The sequence below is a fragment of the Mustela erminea genome, chromosome 3 (genome assembly GCF_009829155.1).
Source record: "Mustela erminea isolate mMusErm1 chromosome 3, mMusErm1.Pri, whole genome shotgun sequence".
NCBI lineage: Eukaryota > Metazoa > Chordata > Mammalia > Carnivora > Mustelidae > Mustela > Mustela erminea.
Genome location: NC_045616.1, coordinates 137,088,755 through 137,108,225, shown reverse-complemented (window position 1 = coordinate 137,108,225; position 19,471 = coordinate 137,088,755). Strand labels below are relative to the sequence as shown.

Below are 19,471 nucleotides of genomic sequence, written 5' to 3'. Positions count from 1 at the left end.
AAGAAGATGAAAGAGGTAAACATTGCTGTCAGTCTATTTCAGATGGCCTCAAGTCAAAAACAGAGTAACATTACTAAGAAAGGGGCCGTTTTAGGACCAGGAGGCCTCCTTAGGCTGCCCCCATGTAGACATCAGGGCCTCAACGCAAGACCCAGCATGAGGTGTGAAGGCTTTCTTAGCTTGGTTGCCAGTTTGAGTCCCTGAACTCAATTTACAAGATACCCCTCTGGGTCCCACAAGGGACGACACTGTTGCGTACAACAAAGTATATTTGGGATGTGGGCCAGGTGTTGCAACAGGTAAGTGTTTTCTTCTCTGGGGAAGGATACAGCCCTCCTGGGCTTTCCGGGATGGTTTCATTGTGAGTAAAGCAAAACTCTGCCCAGGGAGGCCCTTGTTAAGCCCTCGACACCACCCTAGGTCCACATATGCCCTCTGGAAGATCAGAGATCCTGGCTCAGCAAATGCTAAGGAAACATCCTTATCTCCCTTTGCTTATGGGGCTCTTTACTTTCTCAGTCACGGAACAAGTTTGAAAACCTAATGTACTGTGGTGGTTACAGATTATATGATAATCCTTTGAGATTGCGAAAGTAAAAACCGGCCCAAGATTTACATCTAAAGGTGACTAGCCTTTAGGAAAGATCAATATGTGACCTTGGGCTACAACCTAAGCTTGGGACAGACACTAGGAATAATTCTGGGCTGTACTGCTGGTGTGTTGGATGATCTTATACTCATGGAGAGAGCTCCTCAAGAACATTAACCAGAGACTGTAAACACAGGCAGTGGAGTTCTTTTCCCTGGTGGTAGGAGCCTTACTCGTGCCAATCCAGGGAAGTGTGGTAACTCTAACTTTGGGCCCCCAGGTTGAGAGCAGTCATGTGGGGGTTGATAGGAGAGAAGAAAACTTCTTACCCTTCCTTGTGATACGTCAGCGTGTAATTAGTGGGAAGCCCTCCATCTTCCCCAGGTTTCCACCAGCAGGTGAATGTTTCCTTTTCAGGAGAACGACATTTAGAGATCACAGGTTTTCCAGGAGGTGATTGTCCTAAAAGGAGCCAGAAGTCATTGGAGAATAAGGTGCATTCAACTGACCCTCCTACTGGTGACAGAAGCAGAGTGATGGGACCAGGTCAGTGATGAAGTGATGAAGTTTGGGATGAGGAGGCAGAGGGGTGGGGGGCTCAGAAATACCAGCAACATTCCTCTGTGGGCTGCCCTGATGTTGGCAGGACTGAGAGAGAAAGAGAGCGAGAGTGAGCGAGAGAGGGAGAGAACTGCGTGTGTATGTCTGTGCATGTATGTGTGTGCGTGTGTGTGTGTGTCCTGTGAGGCAGAGATGGCCACTAACCAGGACGGGTGACTAACTGCAAAATTCCAACAGGATGAACATCAAGGGTGGGCTGGATACGTGCAGACTGAAGGGTATGTGGCCCTTCCATGATCCCAGAGTCTATGCAGTTAACATCTTCCCATAGTAGAAGAGTGACCATGAAAAGCATTCTGCCCCAGGCACAGGCATCCTGGGACACTTTGCTGACACATTGCTCTCTAGCACTTCTCCATCCACTCACAAATCTCCATCCTTCTGCCATTCCCACACAACTAACTCAATCCGGGACCTTCTGTTTTCTTCTTTCTATCGCTGACACTCCTTTGGTTGCTTCCCCCTCACCCCATCTTCTCCTTTCCTTCCTGTTTCCCTTCACTTTCCTTTGACTCCATTTGGCTTTGATCTCTGACCCAGTCTCACCATCTGTCTCGTTTATCTCCTCATTCTCCTGCCCTCATTTCTGATTCTCGTTTTTTAGTCCCTTTTGTCTTATATTTACCCCTTCCCTCTTGGGTCTTTTTGTGGTGAGGCGGCAAAGGGCTTCCTTGCAGTTCTATGAATCTTTTTGGGGTGGGGGGCATGGTAGGAGGTGGCGGAGTGACTCACTGCTCTCCTGGTTACCAGCTACCATTATTATCCAAGAGCCATACCTGACCCCAGTTGGAAGCCAGAAGGTGATGTGGAAAATACAATGCCAAGAGGATGGGGTTTTTCAGTTGCTTCATCCCCAAAGCTCGTGGTCAACTGCCTTGACCCCCTTCCCTGTCTGTCAGGTCCAAGGGCCTTTGCCTTGTGCCTCCTGCTAGGCAGCAGCCCCATTGTGCCCATCCCCATAAAACCCCAGGCCATCTTCTTCTTGGTCGAGTTGGATGCCTGACTGTTTAGTTCAAGAAAATCAGCAGCAGAGAGGAGAGCTTAGGAAAGGTGTCAGTCGCAGCAGTTCAGAGCAGGGGTTTTTCTCCGTTTTCTCTTATACTTGTCTCCCCTGTCCCCAACCACTGGCTCCGAGGCCACACGTTCTCTCTGAGCACCAGATCAGAAAGATCAAGTCTGGAGGAGAACATGCATGGGAAGAGGGGACCCCAGGCAAAACTGGCCAGAAAGAAGAAGTCCATGGAATGATACGACACTGCACAGGCGGGGGCTGAGGACAGCAGGCCGGTCTTGTCAGTGGGAGCTAAGCTACCCTCGAGCTCCCAGCTACCCTGAAAACCATCAAAGGATTATAGGAAATCTGAAAGCTCCATGCCAGCCAGCCTGGGGTTAGGTCGGCCAAAATCTGTAACACTGTTTATGCTCCAGGGAAAATTTCTTCAGGATAATCTCATAGGTTGAAGGGATTCGTTTGTTGTGTGTGGGGGTTTTTGTTTGTTTGCTTGTTTATTTGTTTGTTTTGTGGCTGGGAATGGGCCTGTGGGGCAGAATTTTTTTTTTTCTTTTTTAAAAAACCCCAAACCCTATGGCTCAATAATGAGCATCCACAGAAGCCAATTAAGGCAATTGTTGATTGTTTGAATACTTCAAGTTTCCCTATGGATTATGCTGATCTCTGCTGTCCTTTTTCTCTCTCTGGAATCTTCTCTCTTTCACATTTCACTGGTTATTCAGGAGAGGAGAGCACAGTTGTGAAATTACAATTAGTCAAACGTTCCTTTCACTCACTTTAGCAGGGAGAGTGAAAATGAATGGACTGTCTCACTATTCTTAAAATGCACACAGACAGAAGGACAACCACGTAGATACCGTACCCACAGGTACATACGTATGTCCACATTAGAGCCCACCTCACAAACACACAGACAGCCCCCCGCCCCCACATATATGCAACTGCATACTAGGAAGCCCACTTGGAAAATACATGGAAATATACTGGTACACAGGGATACACTAACAGATGGAGACGCATACTGTTATAACAGAGAAGCATTTGCAATCAGATACACATGGAAAAGTTAGTACACATAGAATTATATACAAAAGTATCCCCACCCAAAAATACACAGAGGTGGGCACACAGAAATGTACATACGCCAACATGCACGCTCTGGCTGTGAACTTCATCTCTCCCATGAGCACAGATAATAGAGTTAGTTTCCCATCATAAAACAGCGATCCCTTTTATCTTTTTACTGTTCTTCAAAGATTTTCCACATACATCACTTCATCGGAGGTGGAGGGTACATCTTTGTCCTCACTTTGAAAATGTGGAAACCCAGAGAGATTGGGTGATTGGCTCAAGGTCACATAGCCAGTAGTAGCTGACAGAAGCTGGACCCAGAGTCTGGTCTAGTCATTCATCCAAGATGCTTCCCCAAACTCCCGGGGTAAGGATAGAAGGCAGAGCACAGAGACACGCTTTTGTGTTCACTGCCTTCATTCTTTTGCATTAATTTCTGCATTGATTTTAATGCCAAAAATATTGCAAATAATTTAACAGCTGCAAGTGACATTTTCATCGCTTGTAACTGCAGGGCTAGCTGGACTCCCCATCCTCTCGAAAAACACCCCAGGGAATTAGAGAGAGCAGGACAGTTCCTTACTTACCATTCAGAAGACCGGTGTTGAGAAAAAGTAGCAAAATGAAAACAACGGTGGATGCCACACTTTCCTTCATTTTGGCTCCTTTCTCTTTCTAGAGGAAATGTATCAGACGTTCGCTGAAAGAGAAGGCACCGGGCAACTCTTGTAAAGCAACAGGCTGGCCAGGCACATGCACTGTTTTACTCTGGGTGTTTGCAACTGATCCTGGCTCCTTGCTTAATGTGAATGACAAAACAGGAGGAAAGGAATGTAGGAAAATATAACATGGTTGAATGGCTTGGCTCAGACGCACCCCTGCACACATGCTAGGAAAAATTCTACCACCAGAGGTCATCAGATGACAATGTTCAAGGGCAGCCGCGGGGCAGCGCTCCTGCGCGCAGACCCCCAAGAAAAATTGTCCTCTTTCCATCTTTTGGTCGCTTAACCATGTATCACCCATTTTATGCGACACAGATTGCATGTCCTACAAGAGAACCATTCTGGGAGGGCTTTGATCCAACAGCCAAAAGTAAGTCCGCACACTCAGTAAGTAGCCTCAGTATAAATTCAACCTGGTCTCATGTATGCCAAGTGTGGGGGGAAGGGCTGTGTGTGTCTCTGAAAACATAGGCTGAGCAAGAAATTTGCTGGGCTGTGGGCATAACTGTGAACCACACAGTGAACTCCAGTGAACCTCCATGTACTTTCCTTCTCCTTTTTCAACCAACGACAAACCCCAGTAATAATTCAAGTCCCTGGCTTTGGAGCATTAAGTAAATTTTCAACCTGCGGCGGTTGAGAGTTTTGAACAATTTATTACTAATACTATTATTTTTACCCTTGGAACCAATTTCAAAGCCTCTAAGTGTCCTTTTGAGAAGAAAACATTTTAAAAAGACATTTGAAAAAGGCTCATTAGTCTTGTTGGACTCCAAAAAACTCTCAGAAAACAACAGATTTGATGAACTAAGTGTAAATTCTTGGAAACACATGGCATATATTTTCTTTTAAATCTTATGATTTTTATAACTCAAAGGAAGACCATCTAGAGGGCAAGGCTGCTCTTCTTGAGACATCTGAAATGGCTGGGTGTTGTTTGATGAGCCCTGAAGAGATCAGACTTTGCCCATCCCTCTTGGCCAGAGCTGGTTCCCCATATCCCAGCTGGACACCGCCTCATGGACAGCTTCGAGAAGGCCTTCTCTACCTGATACCGCCCCCTCTGAGACCTACTTGGAAATAGAAATCTTAGTGACAACAGAGATTTGGGGCAACTAGACACCATCAAGTCCTCTCTTCTATTGGGCTCCTGTGAGGAAGCCAGGATGTTGCTCTCTGGGAACCTTCTAGTTGCTCTTCCAGGAATCCTTCCAAATGCCTCTCCCTCCCCAGGTTGCACTCTCTGAACTACCTGAGCCATCTAATCCCTTGGGTCATTCAATTTAAATCAAGTTGCTAAAGGATCACCAGGGGTGTAATCATGCCTACGGTGTCTGGAGCACTTACTACGGGCCAGACTGTGCCAAGTGTCCTCATCGTTTGCTTCCATTCAGCCCTCACGATAGCCCCATGAGTGGCACAGACTATTACCTCCCCTTTGAAGAGGTGAGGATCTTGAAGCACAGAGAGGATTAGTAAATTGTCAGTCCGATGCCAATAGGAGAGAGAAATGTAGTGAATCTGAGAGCATCTGAGAATAATCTTGATTTGCAGACTGTGATGGACAGTGCAATGATCCCTCCTTCTGCGAGGGGTCGGGGTGGAGAATGGAGACAACAGCAATGGGCCCAGACCTGAGGGAACAGCACGCCAGGCCTTGAGCAGGCATGGGGACAGGAGAGCCGGAGCTCAGAGAATTCACCTCAGCTGCCAGTCCTATATATGTCTGGGGCTTTCAGACACTTTGCTCCCACAAATATGACTTCATTAGGTCTATACAGTCATGGAAGTCTTCTTTGTCTTGGAGATCTGATGACCTCATCCTGGCTTAGGGATGGGATTTGGCCCCATGGCTAAAGAAGTTCTAGAATATCCTTTTATTGAGACTTCTCTGCTCTTTTGGGCATTGCCTCAAAATGTTTGAGATCAACATGCTGTAAATCACAATTTTTAGGCAAGGTCTGGACAGCTCTACCAAATCAGGGCCGCATGTGTTTTGCAAAAGAAATGGCTAGATGGGGAGAGCAGGGTGGGGGCGAGAAAAGCAGGCATTACCATTGCTCATGCTTCCTGGTGTGCTGGCCCAGGCTCAAAGAAACTCTCTTAAATGGAGTTTTCCTATAAGAAAGCTTTTAGGAAGTATTTTATGGGCTAAAAAACAAAACAAAACGAAACAAAACAAAACAAAACAAAACAAAACCAAAAACCCATTTCCCCAGGGGATTTCCTGCACAGTCTTAGAATCTGGCTAATAACCACCATGCACTTTCTGGTGTTTTGAAATCCCCATTCCAGCGAATTAGATCTAGTGTTGTTGATCTGGTGTTGTTCCTGTGTTTCAGCAGTGGTTTCTCAACTCATGCTGTATCTTAGCCCCCGGCAGGTCAAATGCAGTGGGCTAGGTAAACTTTCACGAAGAAAGGTGATCTTGACTGCTAACTCCAGAGGGAGATATGCTGGATGTTAACCTGGGTCACGTATAGTGCTTTCTTCCAGAACCAAGCATACCACCTGCTTGTCCACTGACCAGTGTTTAGGGCTGGTGGATACTAGGCTAGGGATAAATGTGTGTTTTGTTTCTTTAAGCCTCCCCCTGGCTACCCAGCTCCCACTGCAAGTGAGATCTTGATCAAAGGCCTCCTTGCCCACAGCCTGCTTTCAGTGATGGTTATGGGGGCAAATTGCTCCAAATATTTGGATTTCAATTAGGAAAAAGTCAGCCCCATAACTCAGTTCAAGACAATTATCTTGGCTTCAGTCCTCACTAGCTCCCTGGGTGTGATTGTGGTTTAAACATGCAAGACTCCGGACTGAAGAGCAGGTTTGTAGGAAGTCAGCACCTTACCCATGATCAGCTGTCTTGCTTCTGAATCCTCAGAGGACCCCCCCCCCCAACTTTGTGGTCCTCCCATTATCTTATTCAAATATACCTTCCCACAGTGCTATGTCCCACTGTGGTATGATCTCCATAAAATCCTCCGACTTCCCCATTTCATTCTGCATCAATGCTGATCCTGCCCAGGCCCTCTTTTCCAGAAGCTTCCCTTCATCACCCTCTTCCATTAAGCCAAGTCTCTTCTACAGAGGCCAAGAGTTGAAAAAAGGAATTTTATGCCTCACAGCTTCTTTTCAAGGAAATAAGAGCTACTCTTCCTGGATGGAAAATCAGGGCCATAGTCCCACAGTGTGTGCTGATCCCACTACCCACAGTGGAAAGGGTCAACCATAGGAGGGGAGGCAGTGTGGCTCAGGAGAGTAAGAAGTAACAGATCTGAGCTCCCAACACACCACTCCCCACTGTCTATCCACTGGCAGAGCCACTGTGTGTCCACCATCTGCATACTCCAGCCCACTCAGGCCCAGATCAATTCTGAATGCCAGGGATCTCAGCTCTACCGTTTTGTGTGACTTGCTCCCCAAACCTGCTGATCCCTTAAGTGAGAGCAGTCCCCACCTTGTCCTGCCTCATCTGCCCCTATTGATCCAATGTTCTAATTAGATTTTTGACCCAGTTTCCTTGACTGTAGAAATGGACCTACTATGCTAGGCAGTGACTCTGAGGACCTACTTAGCTATGGCAAGCTCAATTTCTGTTGGATAAGTAGGGCCCACGTCAAGATTTGGATTTCTTTTTTCCCTCCCTCCCTTCCTTTTAAAGATTTACTTATTTATTTAAGAGAGAGAGATAAAGAGAGAGAAAAGAGGGAGAGCCAGAGGGAGAGAAACTTTAATCAGACTCCCTGCTGAGTGGGGAGCCTGATGAGGGGCTCAATCCCATAACCCACGAGATTGTGACTTGAGTCGAAACCAAGAGCTGACACTTAACTGACTGAGCCACCCAGACGCCCCAGGATTTGGATTTCTTTCAAGACCATCACACATAAGATATGCACACATTGTAAATGTTATGTTTAATGAATTACTGCAAAGTGGATATGCCCATGTTATGACCAGGTCAACAAACAGAACACTAGCAGAACACAACATCCCCCGGGTGTCTCCCCCTGATCTCTACCCCACCCCATAGAAACCATTCTTCTGATTTCTAACATCACAGATTACTCTTGCCTACTTTTGTACTTTATAGAAATGTAATCATACAGCATGCCTTTGTGAGTGCGTGTGTCTGGCTTCCTTAATCCCACACTGCTCTATGACTCATCTTTCTGCATGCAGTTCTACGAAGTTCATTTTCACTTCATCTCATTTATCTTGTTTCATATTATGTTGAATGAAAGACCATTATCTATTCGTCCTACTCTGGATGGACATTTGAGTCATTTCCAGGTTTTGGCAAACCTGGATTTTGATAAGACTGATCAAGACTCAGATGGCAGGACAGATACTATGTGACTTCTCTTATATGTGGAACCTAAAATAGAAATCTTTCACCAATCTATATCTATAAAACTAAGCTCATAGATATGATGGTTGTCAGAGGCGGATGGGTGGGGGGGTAGGGAAAAATGGGTGAACTGTTTTTTTCTTATTTGTTTGTTTAAAAAATGAATAAAAGATATATGAAATTAAAAAAAATTTGATGAAGCTCCTAGTTTTAAGTGGATAAATTTACATTACTTACCAAAAAGGAAAGAAATTTATATGCTATGATTTTGCAGCACATAAATTTGTTGAAACAATAAAAAGAGTAATAAATAAGAACAAATGACCTGATGAGTTTTGTTGTATAAAATGTGTTTCAAGGAAGTTATTCTGAACAGAGACAAAAATAAAAGACCTATTACAATTAGTGACCTTAAATATTTACATTTTTCAATAAGAAAGAAATTGGAACAGAAAATATCACCCATTTGTTGTATTTTTTTGAGCTTACTTGATACGTCATAAAGAGTATTTTCACAATTAAGAATGTTGCGTATTTTCACAATTAAAAATGTGGGTAAGAATCAACTGCAAATTTCAACACTTCCGAATGAAGAAACTTTGAATAAGAATACAGGACATTGGTGGTGCCTGGGTGGCTCATTGGGTTAAAGCCTCTGCCTTTGGCTCAGGTCATGATCCCAGGGTCCTGGGACCGAGCCCACATTGGGCTCTCTGCTCATCGGGGATCCTGCTTCCCCCTCTCTCTCTGCCTGCCTGTCTGCCTACTTGTGATCTCTGTCAAATAAATAAATAAAATCTTAAAAAAAAAAAGAATACAGGACATTATAAAACAACAACAACAACAACAAAAACAACCAAGACTCAGATGGTGGGGAAGCCCCAAACTCCTCAAATCTTACATTCCTCTGCAGCTTGAGTTTCCCAACATCAATGGTGAGGACACCACCTGCCACATTTCCTGACTATGAATGCAAACCAAATTTCAAATGTCTCTCTTTTCCTAAAAATGTAAAAAAGTCTTATTTCTTATAAACAAAATTTACATGTATTCATCTCTGCTTTAAGAGTTAGGTGCTTCCTTTGGGGTCTGCCTGTTTGGGGTTCTCTGGCCACCGGGTCTCCTTACCTGCTGTTCCACTGTGGTTAGATGGCCTGAGGCTAAAATAACAGGGAGAGAGAACCCATAGATATCCTTTGATTTCCAGGAGTCTGGCTGGTCGTTCCAATACTGAATGCCAATGTTCAGTCTGGAAAACCGAAGCCGTAATCTGCTCAGAGTGCGGAGAGCAGCAGAAGGCTGAGATTAAGGCTCAAGATTAAAAGCATTACATAAACTTTGCCCAAATGTTTATATATGCTCAGTGACTGCCTGTAGCATGAGTAAATGAATCCATGAAGCTGTCAAATTGACAAAGCCCAACAAGAATCTAATAAGATATGGGAGGAAACTCTGCATGCGAGAGAAGAACTGGTCCTATATTCGCCTTATCCAACACTAGATGTGGAGCCAGCTTAGTTTTCTGTCTTTTAGAGGTGAGGAAAGAGGTTTTAAGGAGAACGGGGCAGCTGCTCTTTGACACAGACAGGGAAAGCTGGGGGTATGGTGCTCGGGGAGAGGAGATGGAGGGGAAGGGAGGCTCTAGCCCTCCCTGGGATCTTGGCAAACAGGCACCTGCAACAACGACCTGTTTCTGTGTCCGGTCCGGACAGCATTTTTACCCATTTGTGAACCTTCACCGCAAGACCCTTGCACATGTGACCATCCGTTATTATGACTTTTTATCACTGCAGTGATCAAGTGTACATTTTATTGCTTCTCCAACAGTTGTCCATCTTATTCCCTATTGGGAGACATCCTTCGGTGGGAAACATCTGGCACTTTCCACAAGGGAACCACTTTTATATAAAATGACCACTTCATGAGAGCCCGGCAGTGTGGTCTGAACACCATGGCCGTGCGGAAATTACTAGAAACAATACAAAGGCTGATGTACACTGTCCACCTCTGATTCCAGACACTCTCTCTCCCTCCTCTCCCAGGACCCCCAGAGGGAGCTCTGAGGGGGCACTTGGTGGAGACCGTGCTGGGAGACCGCCAGGATTCACATTAGGACAACGTAGGCAACTTCTTAAAACTACCCATTCCTGTGACTTCTCCCTAGAGATTCTACCTAATTGAGGGTTGGGGCCACCTCTATGCAGGCATCTTTAAGAGGCTTTCCAGAACATTCCAGTGTGAAGTGAAAGTGGGGAAGCACTAACTGCCATAGTGTCATCTGACACAGGTCACACCTCGCTAAGAAGCTCGGTTTGACAGGAGAGGAAACTGGGGCTCAGAGAGGTAATGGGCTCTGTCTGCCATCCCTCCGGGTAGAAGAGCAAAAATGGGAATCCAGTCTTTAGATTCTGAGCCCTGTCTCAAATTAATACCACCACCAAAGAGCACGCGACAAACCTCTTGTCTACACGGTGAGTTACAGTTAGCAAAGCACTTTGCACTTTCTCACCACTATCACATTTTATTTTTACAATAATACCAGGCAGTGGGCAGGGAATTGTTACTCCTCGTACTCCTCCGACTGCTGTTACTACTGTGATATCATTGCTCCCATTTCCAAGATGAGAAAACTGAAGCTCAGAGGGGTCAGTGGTTTAAGCCAATAACGTTATCTTAAAAGCCTCCAGTATGCTCAAAAATGTGTGGTGAGAAAACTGGCAAACCCTTACACAGGACATGCTATAGGCCTCCTCCTCACAACAAGCCTGAGATGCAAGCACTAGTAATAACATGCCCATTTTACAGATGAGGACACTCACGCCCAGAAGGGCTCCATGAGTTGTCTAAGGTTATACAGCCAGTGAGCACTGTATGGAAGGGGATGAACTCGGCTGTTGGGCTCTGAGATCTGTATTGTTAACCACCGGGCCCTGGCCCCCAGAGGCCCTTGGGGCTGTGGGTTCTGAGCTCCTTAAAGGGGCCCTCTACCTGATAATGGGTTCCCTCAGCGCACTTCCCCTATGCAGAGGTGGCTCTGGGGCTCTGGTGTCATTTAAAATTTTTTTAAAAGAGTTTTATTGAAATATCATTGGCATAAAACACTGTATAAGTTCAAGGTGAACATCATGTTGATTTGCTACATTTAAATATTGCAATAGCATTACCACCTTAGTGTTAACACCTCCATCACCTGCCGTTGATGGGAACACATAAGATCCTGTTTCTTAGCTGCTCTGAAGTTTATAACAGCATTGTCATCTATAGTCACGGTGCTCTGCATTAGCTCTGTAGGACTTAGTTTTTTATCGGCTGCGAGTTTGTAGTAGAAGAGGCATTTTTAAATGCTTTGTGCTTTCAAAAATATTTTTCAATTGACTAGGGTTGCCACACAATTTTCCATTAGTTTCAGGTGGACACCATAGGGATTCAACCTCTCTCTGTCAGCGATACTCAGCACGAGGGTAGCTACCATGTATCACCGTGGGCTGCTATGAGAATACCACTGACCGGCTACCTTATGTCATGCCTTCTATGGAAGGTGCATTTCCAGTGAACACTTAGGTGGTTCTTAGGCAAAGAGGTGGGGAAGGAAGATGTGAAGGTGGAATTGGCTGCTTCTCCACCCCCTATCCTGTGATAGAATGTTTTAGTTTAGCCTGAAGAGTGCCGTGATCTGGAAACCTCTACGCACAGGTTTCCATGGCTGGAGCCCTTGGAGACCTGTCTGTAGGCGCTGGGACAAATGTCCATCCAGTGAGAGAAGCCCAAAGGAAGTCTTGCATGTGTCCTGCCCAGGGCCCTGGTCCCGTAATTCTGCTGTCTGCTCTGAAGACCCTAGCTCTCCCCTGAGTTGGCCCAGCAGGTCCTGGATCTCTGCCCAATGCCCAGGCATCACAGCTCATCCGGCTGCCTGCCTCCTTCCCTCTAGCGCAACCCCTCTCCTCCTCCTTCTTCACTCCCCTGCTCTTCTTGGGGGGATGACTGGTTTGCAGGTCCTGGCTCCTCCTGATCTGACCCCTCTCATCCTAGAGAGTCATAGAGCAGGAAAGCAGACATTCTCTTCTCCTCTTGCATTCTTGTTATCAGCTGGGTTTAATCTCTGCACATCACCAAAGGCTTCACACCTTCTCATTTGCTCATTGCTCTGTAATTCTATTAGCTCTGCCTGTCATCTCTGGCTCACTTGTGTCTGTCACCCATCTCCGGAGTGTAAGAAGATTGGATTATATTCCTCAAATATCTGTTCTCTCCCAGGCAAAGGACTGCATTATCGTCATCCATTGTCATTGAACAGAATCCTACACCCTGTGGTAGGACTACACACTCCGTTTCAATGACTTTGGACTGGGCCGTGTGAAAAGCTTTGGCCTATGGGAAGTGAATGGTGGTGCTTGTTTTTGCTGTGTCCCAACAGAAGCCTGAAATACAATGGAACAGTTTGGCTTCAGGTTTCCTGTGATTGTTCTCCACTTGGTCTCCAGATGTCAGATAAGGGCTGCTCCCTTAGTCTGGGTTCTTGAACAAGAACACAGGTGCAACCTAGATGAGCCCAGCAGAGGCCAGTCAAGCCTAGCAAGCCACTATCAACCTGCAGCTGCTGGGCTGTCCTTTTGCAGAGTGAGCTGCCCTACGGCACTGAGATAGCACTGTTTGTTAGCTCTGTGAAGCTAATACTGGACAGGAGATTAGGAAGAGAACATGTTTTGCAGGACTCTTCAAACAAGATTATTTTCTCACAGAGGGATCTTTGTGGACTTTGTGTGCGTGCGTGTGTGTGTGTGTGTGTGTGTGTGTGTGTGTGTGTTATTAACCCATTCACAAAACGACTTCACTTTGCCATAAAAAATAAATCAATATAATATTTAACAACCTTGTCTATTATGTATAGTTTCAATTTGTAGAAATCTGGCTTGAGGAAGTAAGACAAGAAGTTAAAATTAAAATAAAAAATAAATTATTGGCCCAGTGACATTGCTTCCTTGGTTCCCAGCTTACTTGTCTCAGGAGGAAATGCAGAGCAGGAGTTCTAGAATTTTGGATATGAAGGAACCAAAAGACTTGAAAGGTCTGTGATCCAATCTCACTTTTCTTTTTTCTTTCTTTCTTTCTTTTTCTTTCTTTCTTTTTTGAACCTCTTTTCAATCTCATTTTTCTATATGGGGCAACTAAAGTCTGGAAAAATGAAGTGCACTAGCAGATGGAGAATTTTAAAACATTAAGAGTGGGCTTTGTGCACATCTGATAAAGTTAACATGTCTAAGAAGAACTTCTCAAGAATGTGTCAAAAGCATTTTTCCTCCTTATTTCCTGCTTTTTCCTATCATCTTAGAATCCTGGGAGACCATTCACAAGAGTGGTAAAAACTTAGGTTGTCCATCAGAAATTTGGTTCTCCTTTTCTTTCTGGGCATAGATTTAAAGATCACGGGACTGACTCCCTTGTAATTAGATGGGATCAGGTGACAGGGTTCTGGTGTCTGAAAGTGAGCAAAAATGATATACGTCTAATCTGGTCAGGGTGTTTGAAACTTTTCATACATTCTCTTGTTCATTTATTCATTTTCTCTCTCTCTCTCATCTATTACTGGCCAGAGGAAGATGAACTTAAGGACTTAAGGGTCTTAAGAGCCAGGCATAGCCAACAGATGGAAGGATCCTGTGTCCCCTATTGATGCCTAATGAACTGTGACTTGGGTGACAAGTAAACCCTTGGTTATCAAGCTTCCAAGATATAGAGAGATTGGGTATTATAATAGCTAGTTTTACTTAGCCTGGCTAATCCGGGGAGAGTGGGTGCAGCTTAGTTTAGATGGTAACTACTATATTTAACCAAGCAAAAGACCTCTGACTAAGTGGGAAATCTCTGACATGTGACCTACTGCCACTGTTCCATCTTGAATACCATCATCAAACTCTCAGAGTAACCTGTCTTGCTTCCTCCACATTTTCCACTCCCACATACTGTCACATTTATGCATGTTCATGGTGTTCAACAGCACCTGTTGGATGACTGGTTGACTGAATAGTTTATAAGGCCATAGGTAATATATTATTCTAATTCACGGACCCACTGAAAGAAAACTTGACCTTGAGCTCTGAAAACCATTCTTCCATTAATCAATAGGCCCTTCCTATTACTGAGGAGCATGAGACCTTACCGATTCTTCCAATAAAGCTGTTCATGTATATTAATTTGAACTCAAGGACAGATGGGTAACAAAGCTAGCTAAGATGTGGTTGCCTAATAAATGTGCTTTGAATATTGATGCATTTCTGTATTCCAAAGTAAGACAATGCACTTAGAAAAATATGCTAAAATATGCTTAATAGCTTAAAAAGCAAATGCTATTGTCAATTATAAAAGGATATCTCCCCTATTTCTTAGTCTACCAGACTCTTAGCACAACAACAAACAGTAGGTTCAACTCCCAACTGGTTGCTAGGCTTCCTGTACCAATGTACTTGCTCATAGAAGTGGAGTGGGCCTATGCAAATGTCTGCATACTTGGCCATCATGACCTTGGCTTGGTAGACTCCAGTAAATCACTGCTGACTCATTACTTTACAATAATAACATCACCTCTTTGCACAATATGTAATTGATGCTGTGTTTTCCAGACAATCCTGAGACCACCGAAGGGGGGAAATAAAAGATGAAGAAGTCAATATTCAAAAGGGTAGTCAATTTCTCCCTATCTTTATAAACATTCTTCTTGGGAGATTCTCCATAATGATTTTCATCCTTGACCTAGCAGACATCCTATTGTTAGATTCCCATGCTTCTCAACTCAGTTTTAGGACAGAAATTAATTTTAATACGACCACAAGAACAATATGATTTGAAAGGAAATTTGCTGCTTTGCTGATACTCAAAGTTCTGTTAATTGCCAATTTATTCACAAGTCAAAATATAAATGACTTGGGATGCATTTCATGGATTTGCTTAAGGAGAGGGGTTGATACACACCTGGATTTCTGGTTTGCATTTCTAAATGTCCTCGATTGCCTAAAAGGCCCCACTGCAATCCCTGCCTCTTTTTTAAAGTTCCGTACATGTGCCAGGCACATGGAACCCAACTGAGCCCACTGAGCCAGGATGAGAGGAACAGCACATAACATTCACTTTAATATTCTGTGCAGTTCAGAAGAGGGCTTTCCTGCTTCACAGAAGTCTTCTGAGCACACAGGAGTGTTCAGATGCCTACAGAATGAAAGATGAATAAACCAGGTGTGGCAGCCTCCAACAGGCAGCCTTCGTTCTCACTCTCCACCCATATGGAGACCACACGCAGCCCTACATCCCTTTATGTATTCACAAAAGCAAGTATTTGGGGGGTAGACAGGTAGCACACTTCACAACCTTCACTTGGCAAAAGTCCTTATAAGGCATCTCTGTCTTCCCCTCCAAAGTTCCTTTCCCCCGATGCTATATCTCACCCATTTTATCTTCCTTCTAAACCTCTCTAAAATCCCCTCTATGGTCCCAAGCAATTCTATTCTCAGTTTCTGCTCTCCTGCCTCACTGACTAAAAATGCCAGGCTGAGTTCTAGAGAAACTCTACCTATCCAGTGTTCCTCAAAGTATACCCACATGGGGGTCATAGACTTTCCAGCATGTGGCTTACTAAAGTCTTCACCCCCAGAAAGAACTCCCTTTCTATGTAGGAATATAGCTGCTAGTTCAATGTGGTTTCTCCATATTGTTTCAGAAACAGTGAGGATTGGCACAGGGCCACCCAACCAAAACTCACTTGCCTCCTTACCATCAGTTTCATCTTTCCTTCCTACAGACAGGGAATTCCTTGGATAGTCCCCAAATGGGGAAAGCCCAACCTAGAACACCTAGGACCTGATGATGACTCCTGATTTACCCTTCTTTCTCCCTGTATCTACCAAGGTTAGAAGCTCACTGATGTCAAGAGCTGTGTTTATTTTTCTTCTTCTATATTCCTCAAACATAATCAGAGCTCGATGCATAAAAGGGCTCAATAAATGGAATTTATTGGGTATTAGTTGCATGTAGAGGGAAGTTGAGAAGGATTTTCTCTTTTAAAGTGCTGTTAAGACAGTAAATAATGTGTGTTGGAGAGGATGTGGAGAAAGGGGAACCCTCTTACACTACTGGTGGGAATGCAAGTTGGTACAACCACTTTGGAAAACAGTGTGGAGATTCCTTAAGGAATTAAAAAGAGCTTCCCTATGACCCTTCAATTGTATTACTGGATATTTACCCCAGTAAAATGTAGTGAAAAGATGGGCCATCTGTACCCAATGTTCATAGCAGCAATGGCCACAGTCGCCAAACTGTGGAAAGAACCAAGATGCCCTTCAACAGATGAATGGATAAGGAAGATGTTGTCCATATACACTATGGAGTATTATGCCTCCATCAGAAAGGATGAATACCCAACTTTTCTATCAACATGGACGGGACTGGAAGAGATTATGTTGAGTGAAATAAGTCAAGCAGAGAGAGTCAATTATCACATGGTTTCACTTATTTGTGGAGCATAAGAAATAACACAGAGGACATGGGGAGATGGAGAGGAGAAGCATTTTGGGGGAAATTGGAGGGGGAGATGAATCATGAGAAACTGTAGACTCTGAAAAGCAATCTGAGGGTTTTGAAGGGGCAGGGAGTGGGATGTTGGGTGAGCCTGGTGGTGGGTATTATGGAAGGCATGTATTGCATGGAACATTGGGTGTGGTACATAAACAATGAATTCTGATACACTGAAAAGAAATAAAAAAAATAAAGTGCTGTTAATAATTGGAATATGTGGTTGAGAGAGGTAATGGCTTTTCCACCTTGGGTGGTTTAAAAATTGATAATAGTGGCAACATGTGATTTCATGGAAGTTTCAATTTTCAAAGTATCTTCATGTAAAATTTTTTATTTTATTCTTCTCCCACCCCTGTAAGATTTCAGGATGGTATCAGCTGAGTTTGGAAGCACTTCTGGCTGCTCAATAATAGCAGCTGGACTGACACTTTGTCTTCTGAGTATAAATTGGTATAATCCTTTTGGTAATATATATTAAAAGTCTTGTGACTGTAGATACACTTTGAATTGAAAAATACACTTCCAGAAATTTGTTCCAAATGAACAGATATGTGCAAGAACAATTCCATACCAAAAAAAGTCCCCCCAACATTATTTGTAAAAAGAGAACACTATGCTGGAAATAAAAATAAATTAAAAAAAAATAAACAAAAACAAAAACAAAAACAAAAACAAAAACAAAAACAAACAAACAAAAAAAAAAAAAAAGAGAACACTGAAAGAAATCAAAATATCAAATGATAAGGAATTATTTAACTAGATCATGGTATAGTCCTACAATAAAGTATTAGTTAATTTTTAAAAAATATAATAAAAAATTTAATGATATAGAAACCTGCACAAAACAAAAACAAACACAAACAAACAAACAAACAACAACAACAACAAAAAGAAACCTGTGCAAAGGAAAAAGAAGACTGGGTATGAAAAGTAAATGTCTTTGACCTCAATCCTAAGATCTGTATCTCTCTATATTTTATGTGCACAGAAGAAAGACTAGCAAATATATATACAATATATTCGCAGTAGTTATCACTAGGAGGATGATTTTAAAATAAAAAAAGAGGGGTGCCTGGGTGGCTCAGTGGGTTAAAGCCTTTGCCTTTGGCTCAGGTCATGATCCCAGCGTCCTGGGATCTGGATCGAACCCCACATTGGGCTCTCTGCTCAACAGGGAGACTGTTTCCCTTTCTTTCTCTCTGCCTGCCTCTCTGCCTACTTGGGATCTCTGTCAAATAAATAAGTAAAAATCCTAAAAAAAAAAAAATAAATAAAAAATGATTAATTTTGAAATAAAATAAAATATTCCTAAAATACATAAAAAGTTATCATGTTTGTCATTGAGGAGGAAAAAATCATAATAAAATTTTTAACACCGCAAAAGAGTCTCCTAATAAAAAGCTGTCCCTTCATGGTGTAAATACATGGAAAAGGTCCCCATCTGGGGACTACAGAAACTGCTTATTTGGGTTGTGACAAAATTTTAAGCAGTGGGTGATAGCCAACTTCCCTGTGTTAATCAGTGTGTGGCAAATCTGGCGCCCCATCCCCCCACCCCTCACCCCATGCAGTAAAAAGTGTCTGCAATAATAGTTCTTGATGTCCCCTTGCCTGCTCCCTTGTTTTTAAGAATTCCCTCTACTTGTCTGAATTCCATTACCGTGTCCACCTGAGAGTTCTTTAAAATACCCAGGGGTAACTAGAAATTATTTGCCATTAAGCTTCTGACAAGTGGGTAAAAGGCAATTTCATAGAAAATCTGTTTTTTCAGAGCCTCAGAGAAGGGTGGGGTCATCTTATTTGAGAGGAGTTTAAGAAGTTCAGTAGGGTTCTCTCTCAAAAGCTGACCACTGGCTTTATCCTGGCCCCTCAGCCTCTGTTCATCTGTGATACGCAGAGCAGGAGGATCTGGAAGTTCAAAGCTTGATGAGGAGGTGGGCCAGCCCGTGGGCTCCAGGGTTCAAGCCCCGCCTCCTTGCTTGTTGCTCAAACTTGAAACCGCTACCAGTCCCCAAATCTCCCTCTCTTCCCTCAATTTGCTCCACATTTTGTATAAGCACATCCTGTCTCTACTGGATTTAATCACCCTTTCTCAGTCATGTACAATATGTTCTTCAAACTTGCTTCTTCCTTCAAAACATGTGAACTACTTATGCAGCAAGATAATTACTTGTCTCTCTTACGGGCTTATATTCCCTCTTTTCTCTTTTCCTTTTACTCAGCCTCCCTGGGAAAAAGCTCTTTCTTAACAAGAAGCCACTTGTCCAATCAAAGATGTTATGGTCAAGGTCCTTGAGTTTGGCTGGGCCTGGGGGTGGGATGGTAAATACTCCCAGGGCGGTTGCAGTAAGTGAGAATGGGGAGGAGGAAGGAAAATCACGATTCAGCCCTTTGTAATACATTTTCAGAAAAAGACAAGGCCCACCTAGTTTAGTGGCTGGAACATCTATCTACCCAACCATCTGTCCGTCTATCCATCCACTCATCAATCCATCTTTCAACAAATACCCACCGAGCCCATGAATATGTTTTAACTGGGTGGCTCA

The 19,471-nt window shown here is 43.7% G+C and overlaps 1 protein-coding gene across 8 annotated transcripts in view; it reads right to left on the bottom strand.

Moving 5' to 3' along the window:
* PRLR (prolactin receptor) overlaps positions 1–19,471 on the bottom strand; it is a 170,897-nt gene that overhangs the window by 18,246 nt on the left and 133,180 nt on the right. For 5 of the 8 annotated variants that reach the window (XM_032337620.1, XM_032337627.1, XM_032337623.1 and 2 more), the window contains 2 exons: positions 3,881–3,993; positions 919–1,051 (listed from right to left, as the gene is read on the bottom strand). In XM_032337620.1, coding sequence (XP_032193511.1) covers positions 919–1,051; positions 3,881–3,950 — 203 coding nt within the window. In that variant the 5' untranslated portion in view covers positions 3,951–3,993. Of the gene's footprint in view, positions 1–918; positions 1,052–3,880; positions 3,994–9,491; positions 9,635–19,471 lie in introns of those variants that run through there. The other 3 variants (XM_032337625.1, XM_032337626.1, XM_032337624.1) reach the window with 2 other exon arrangements.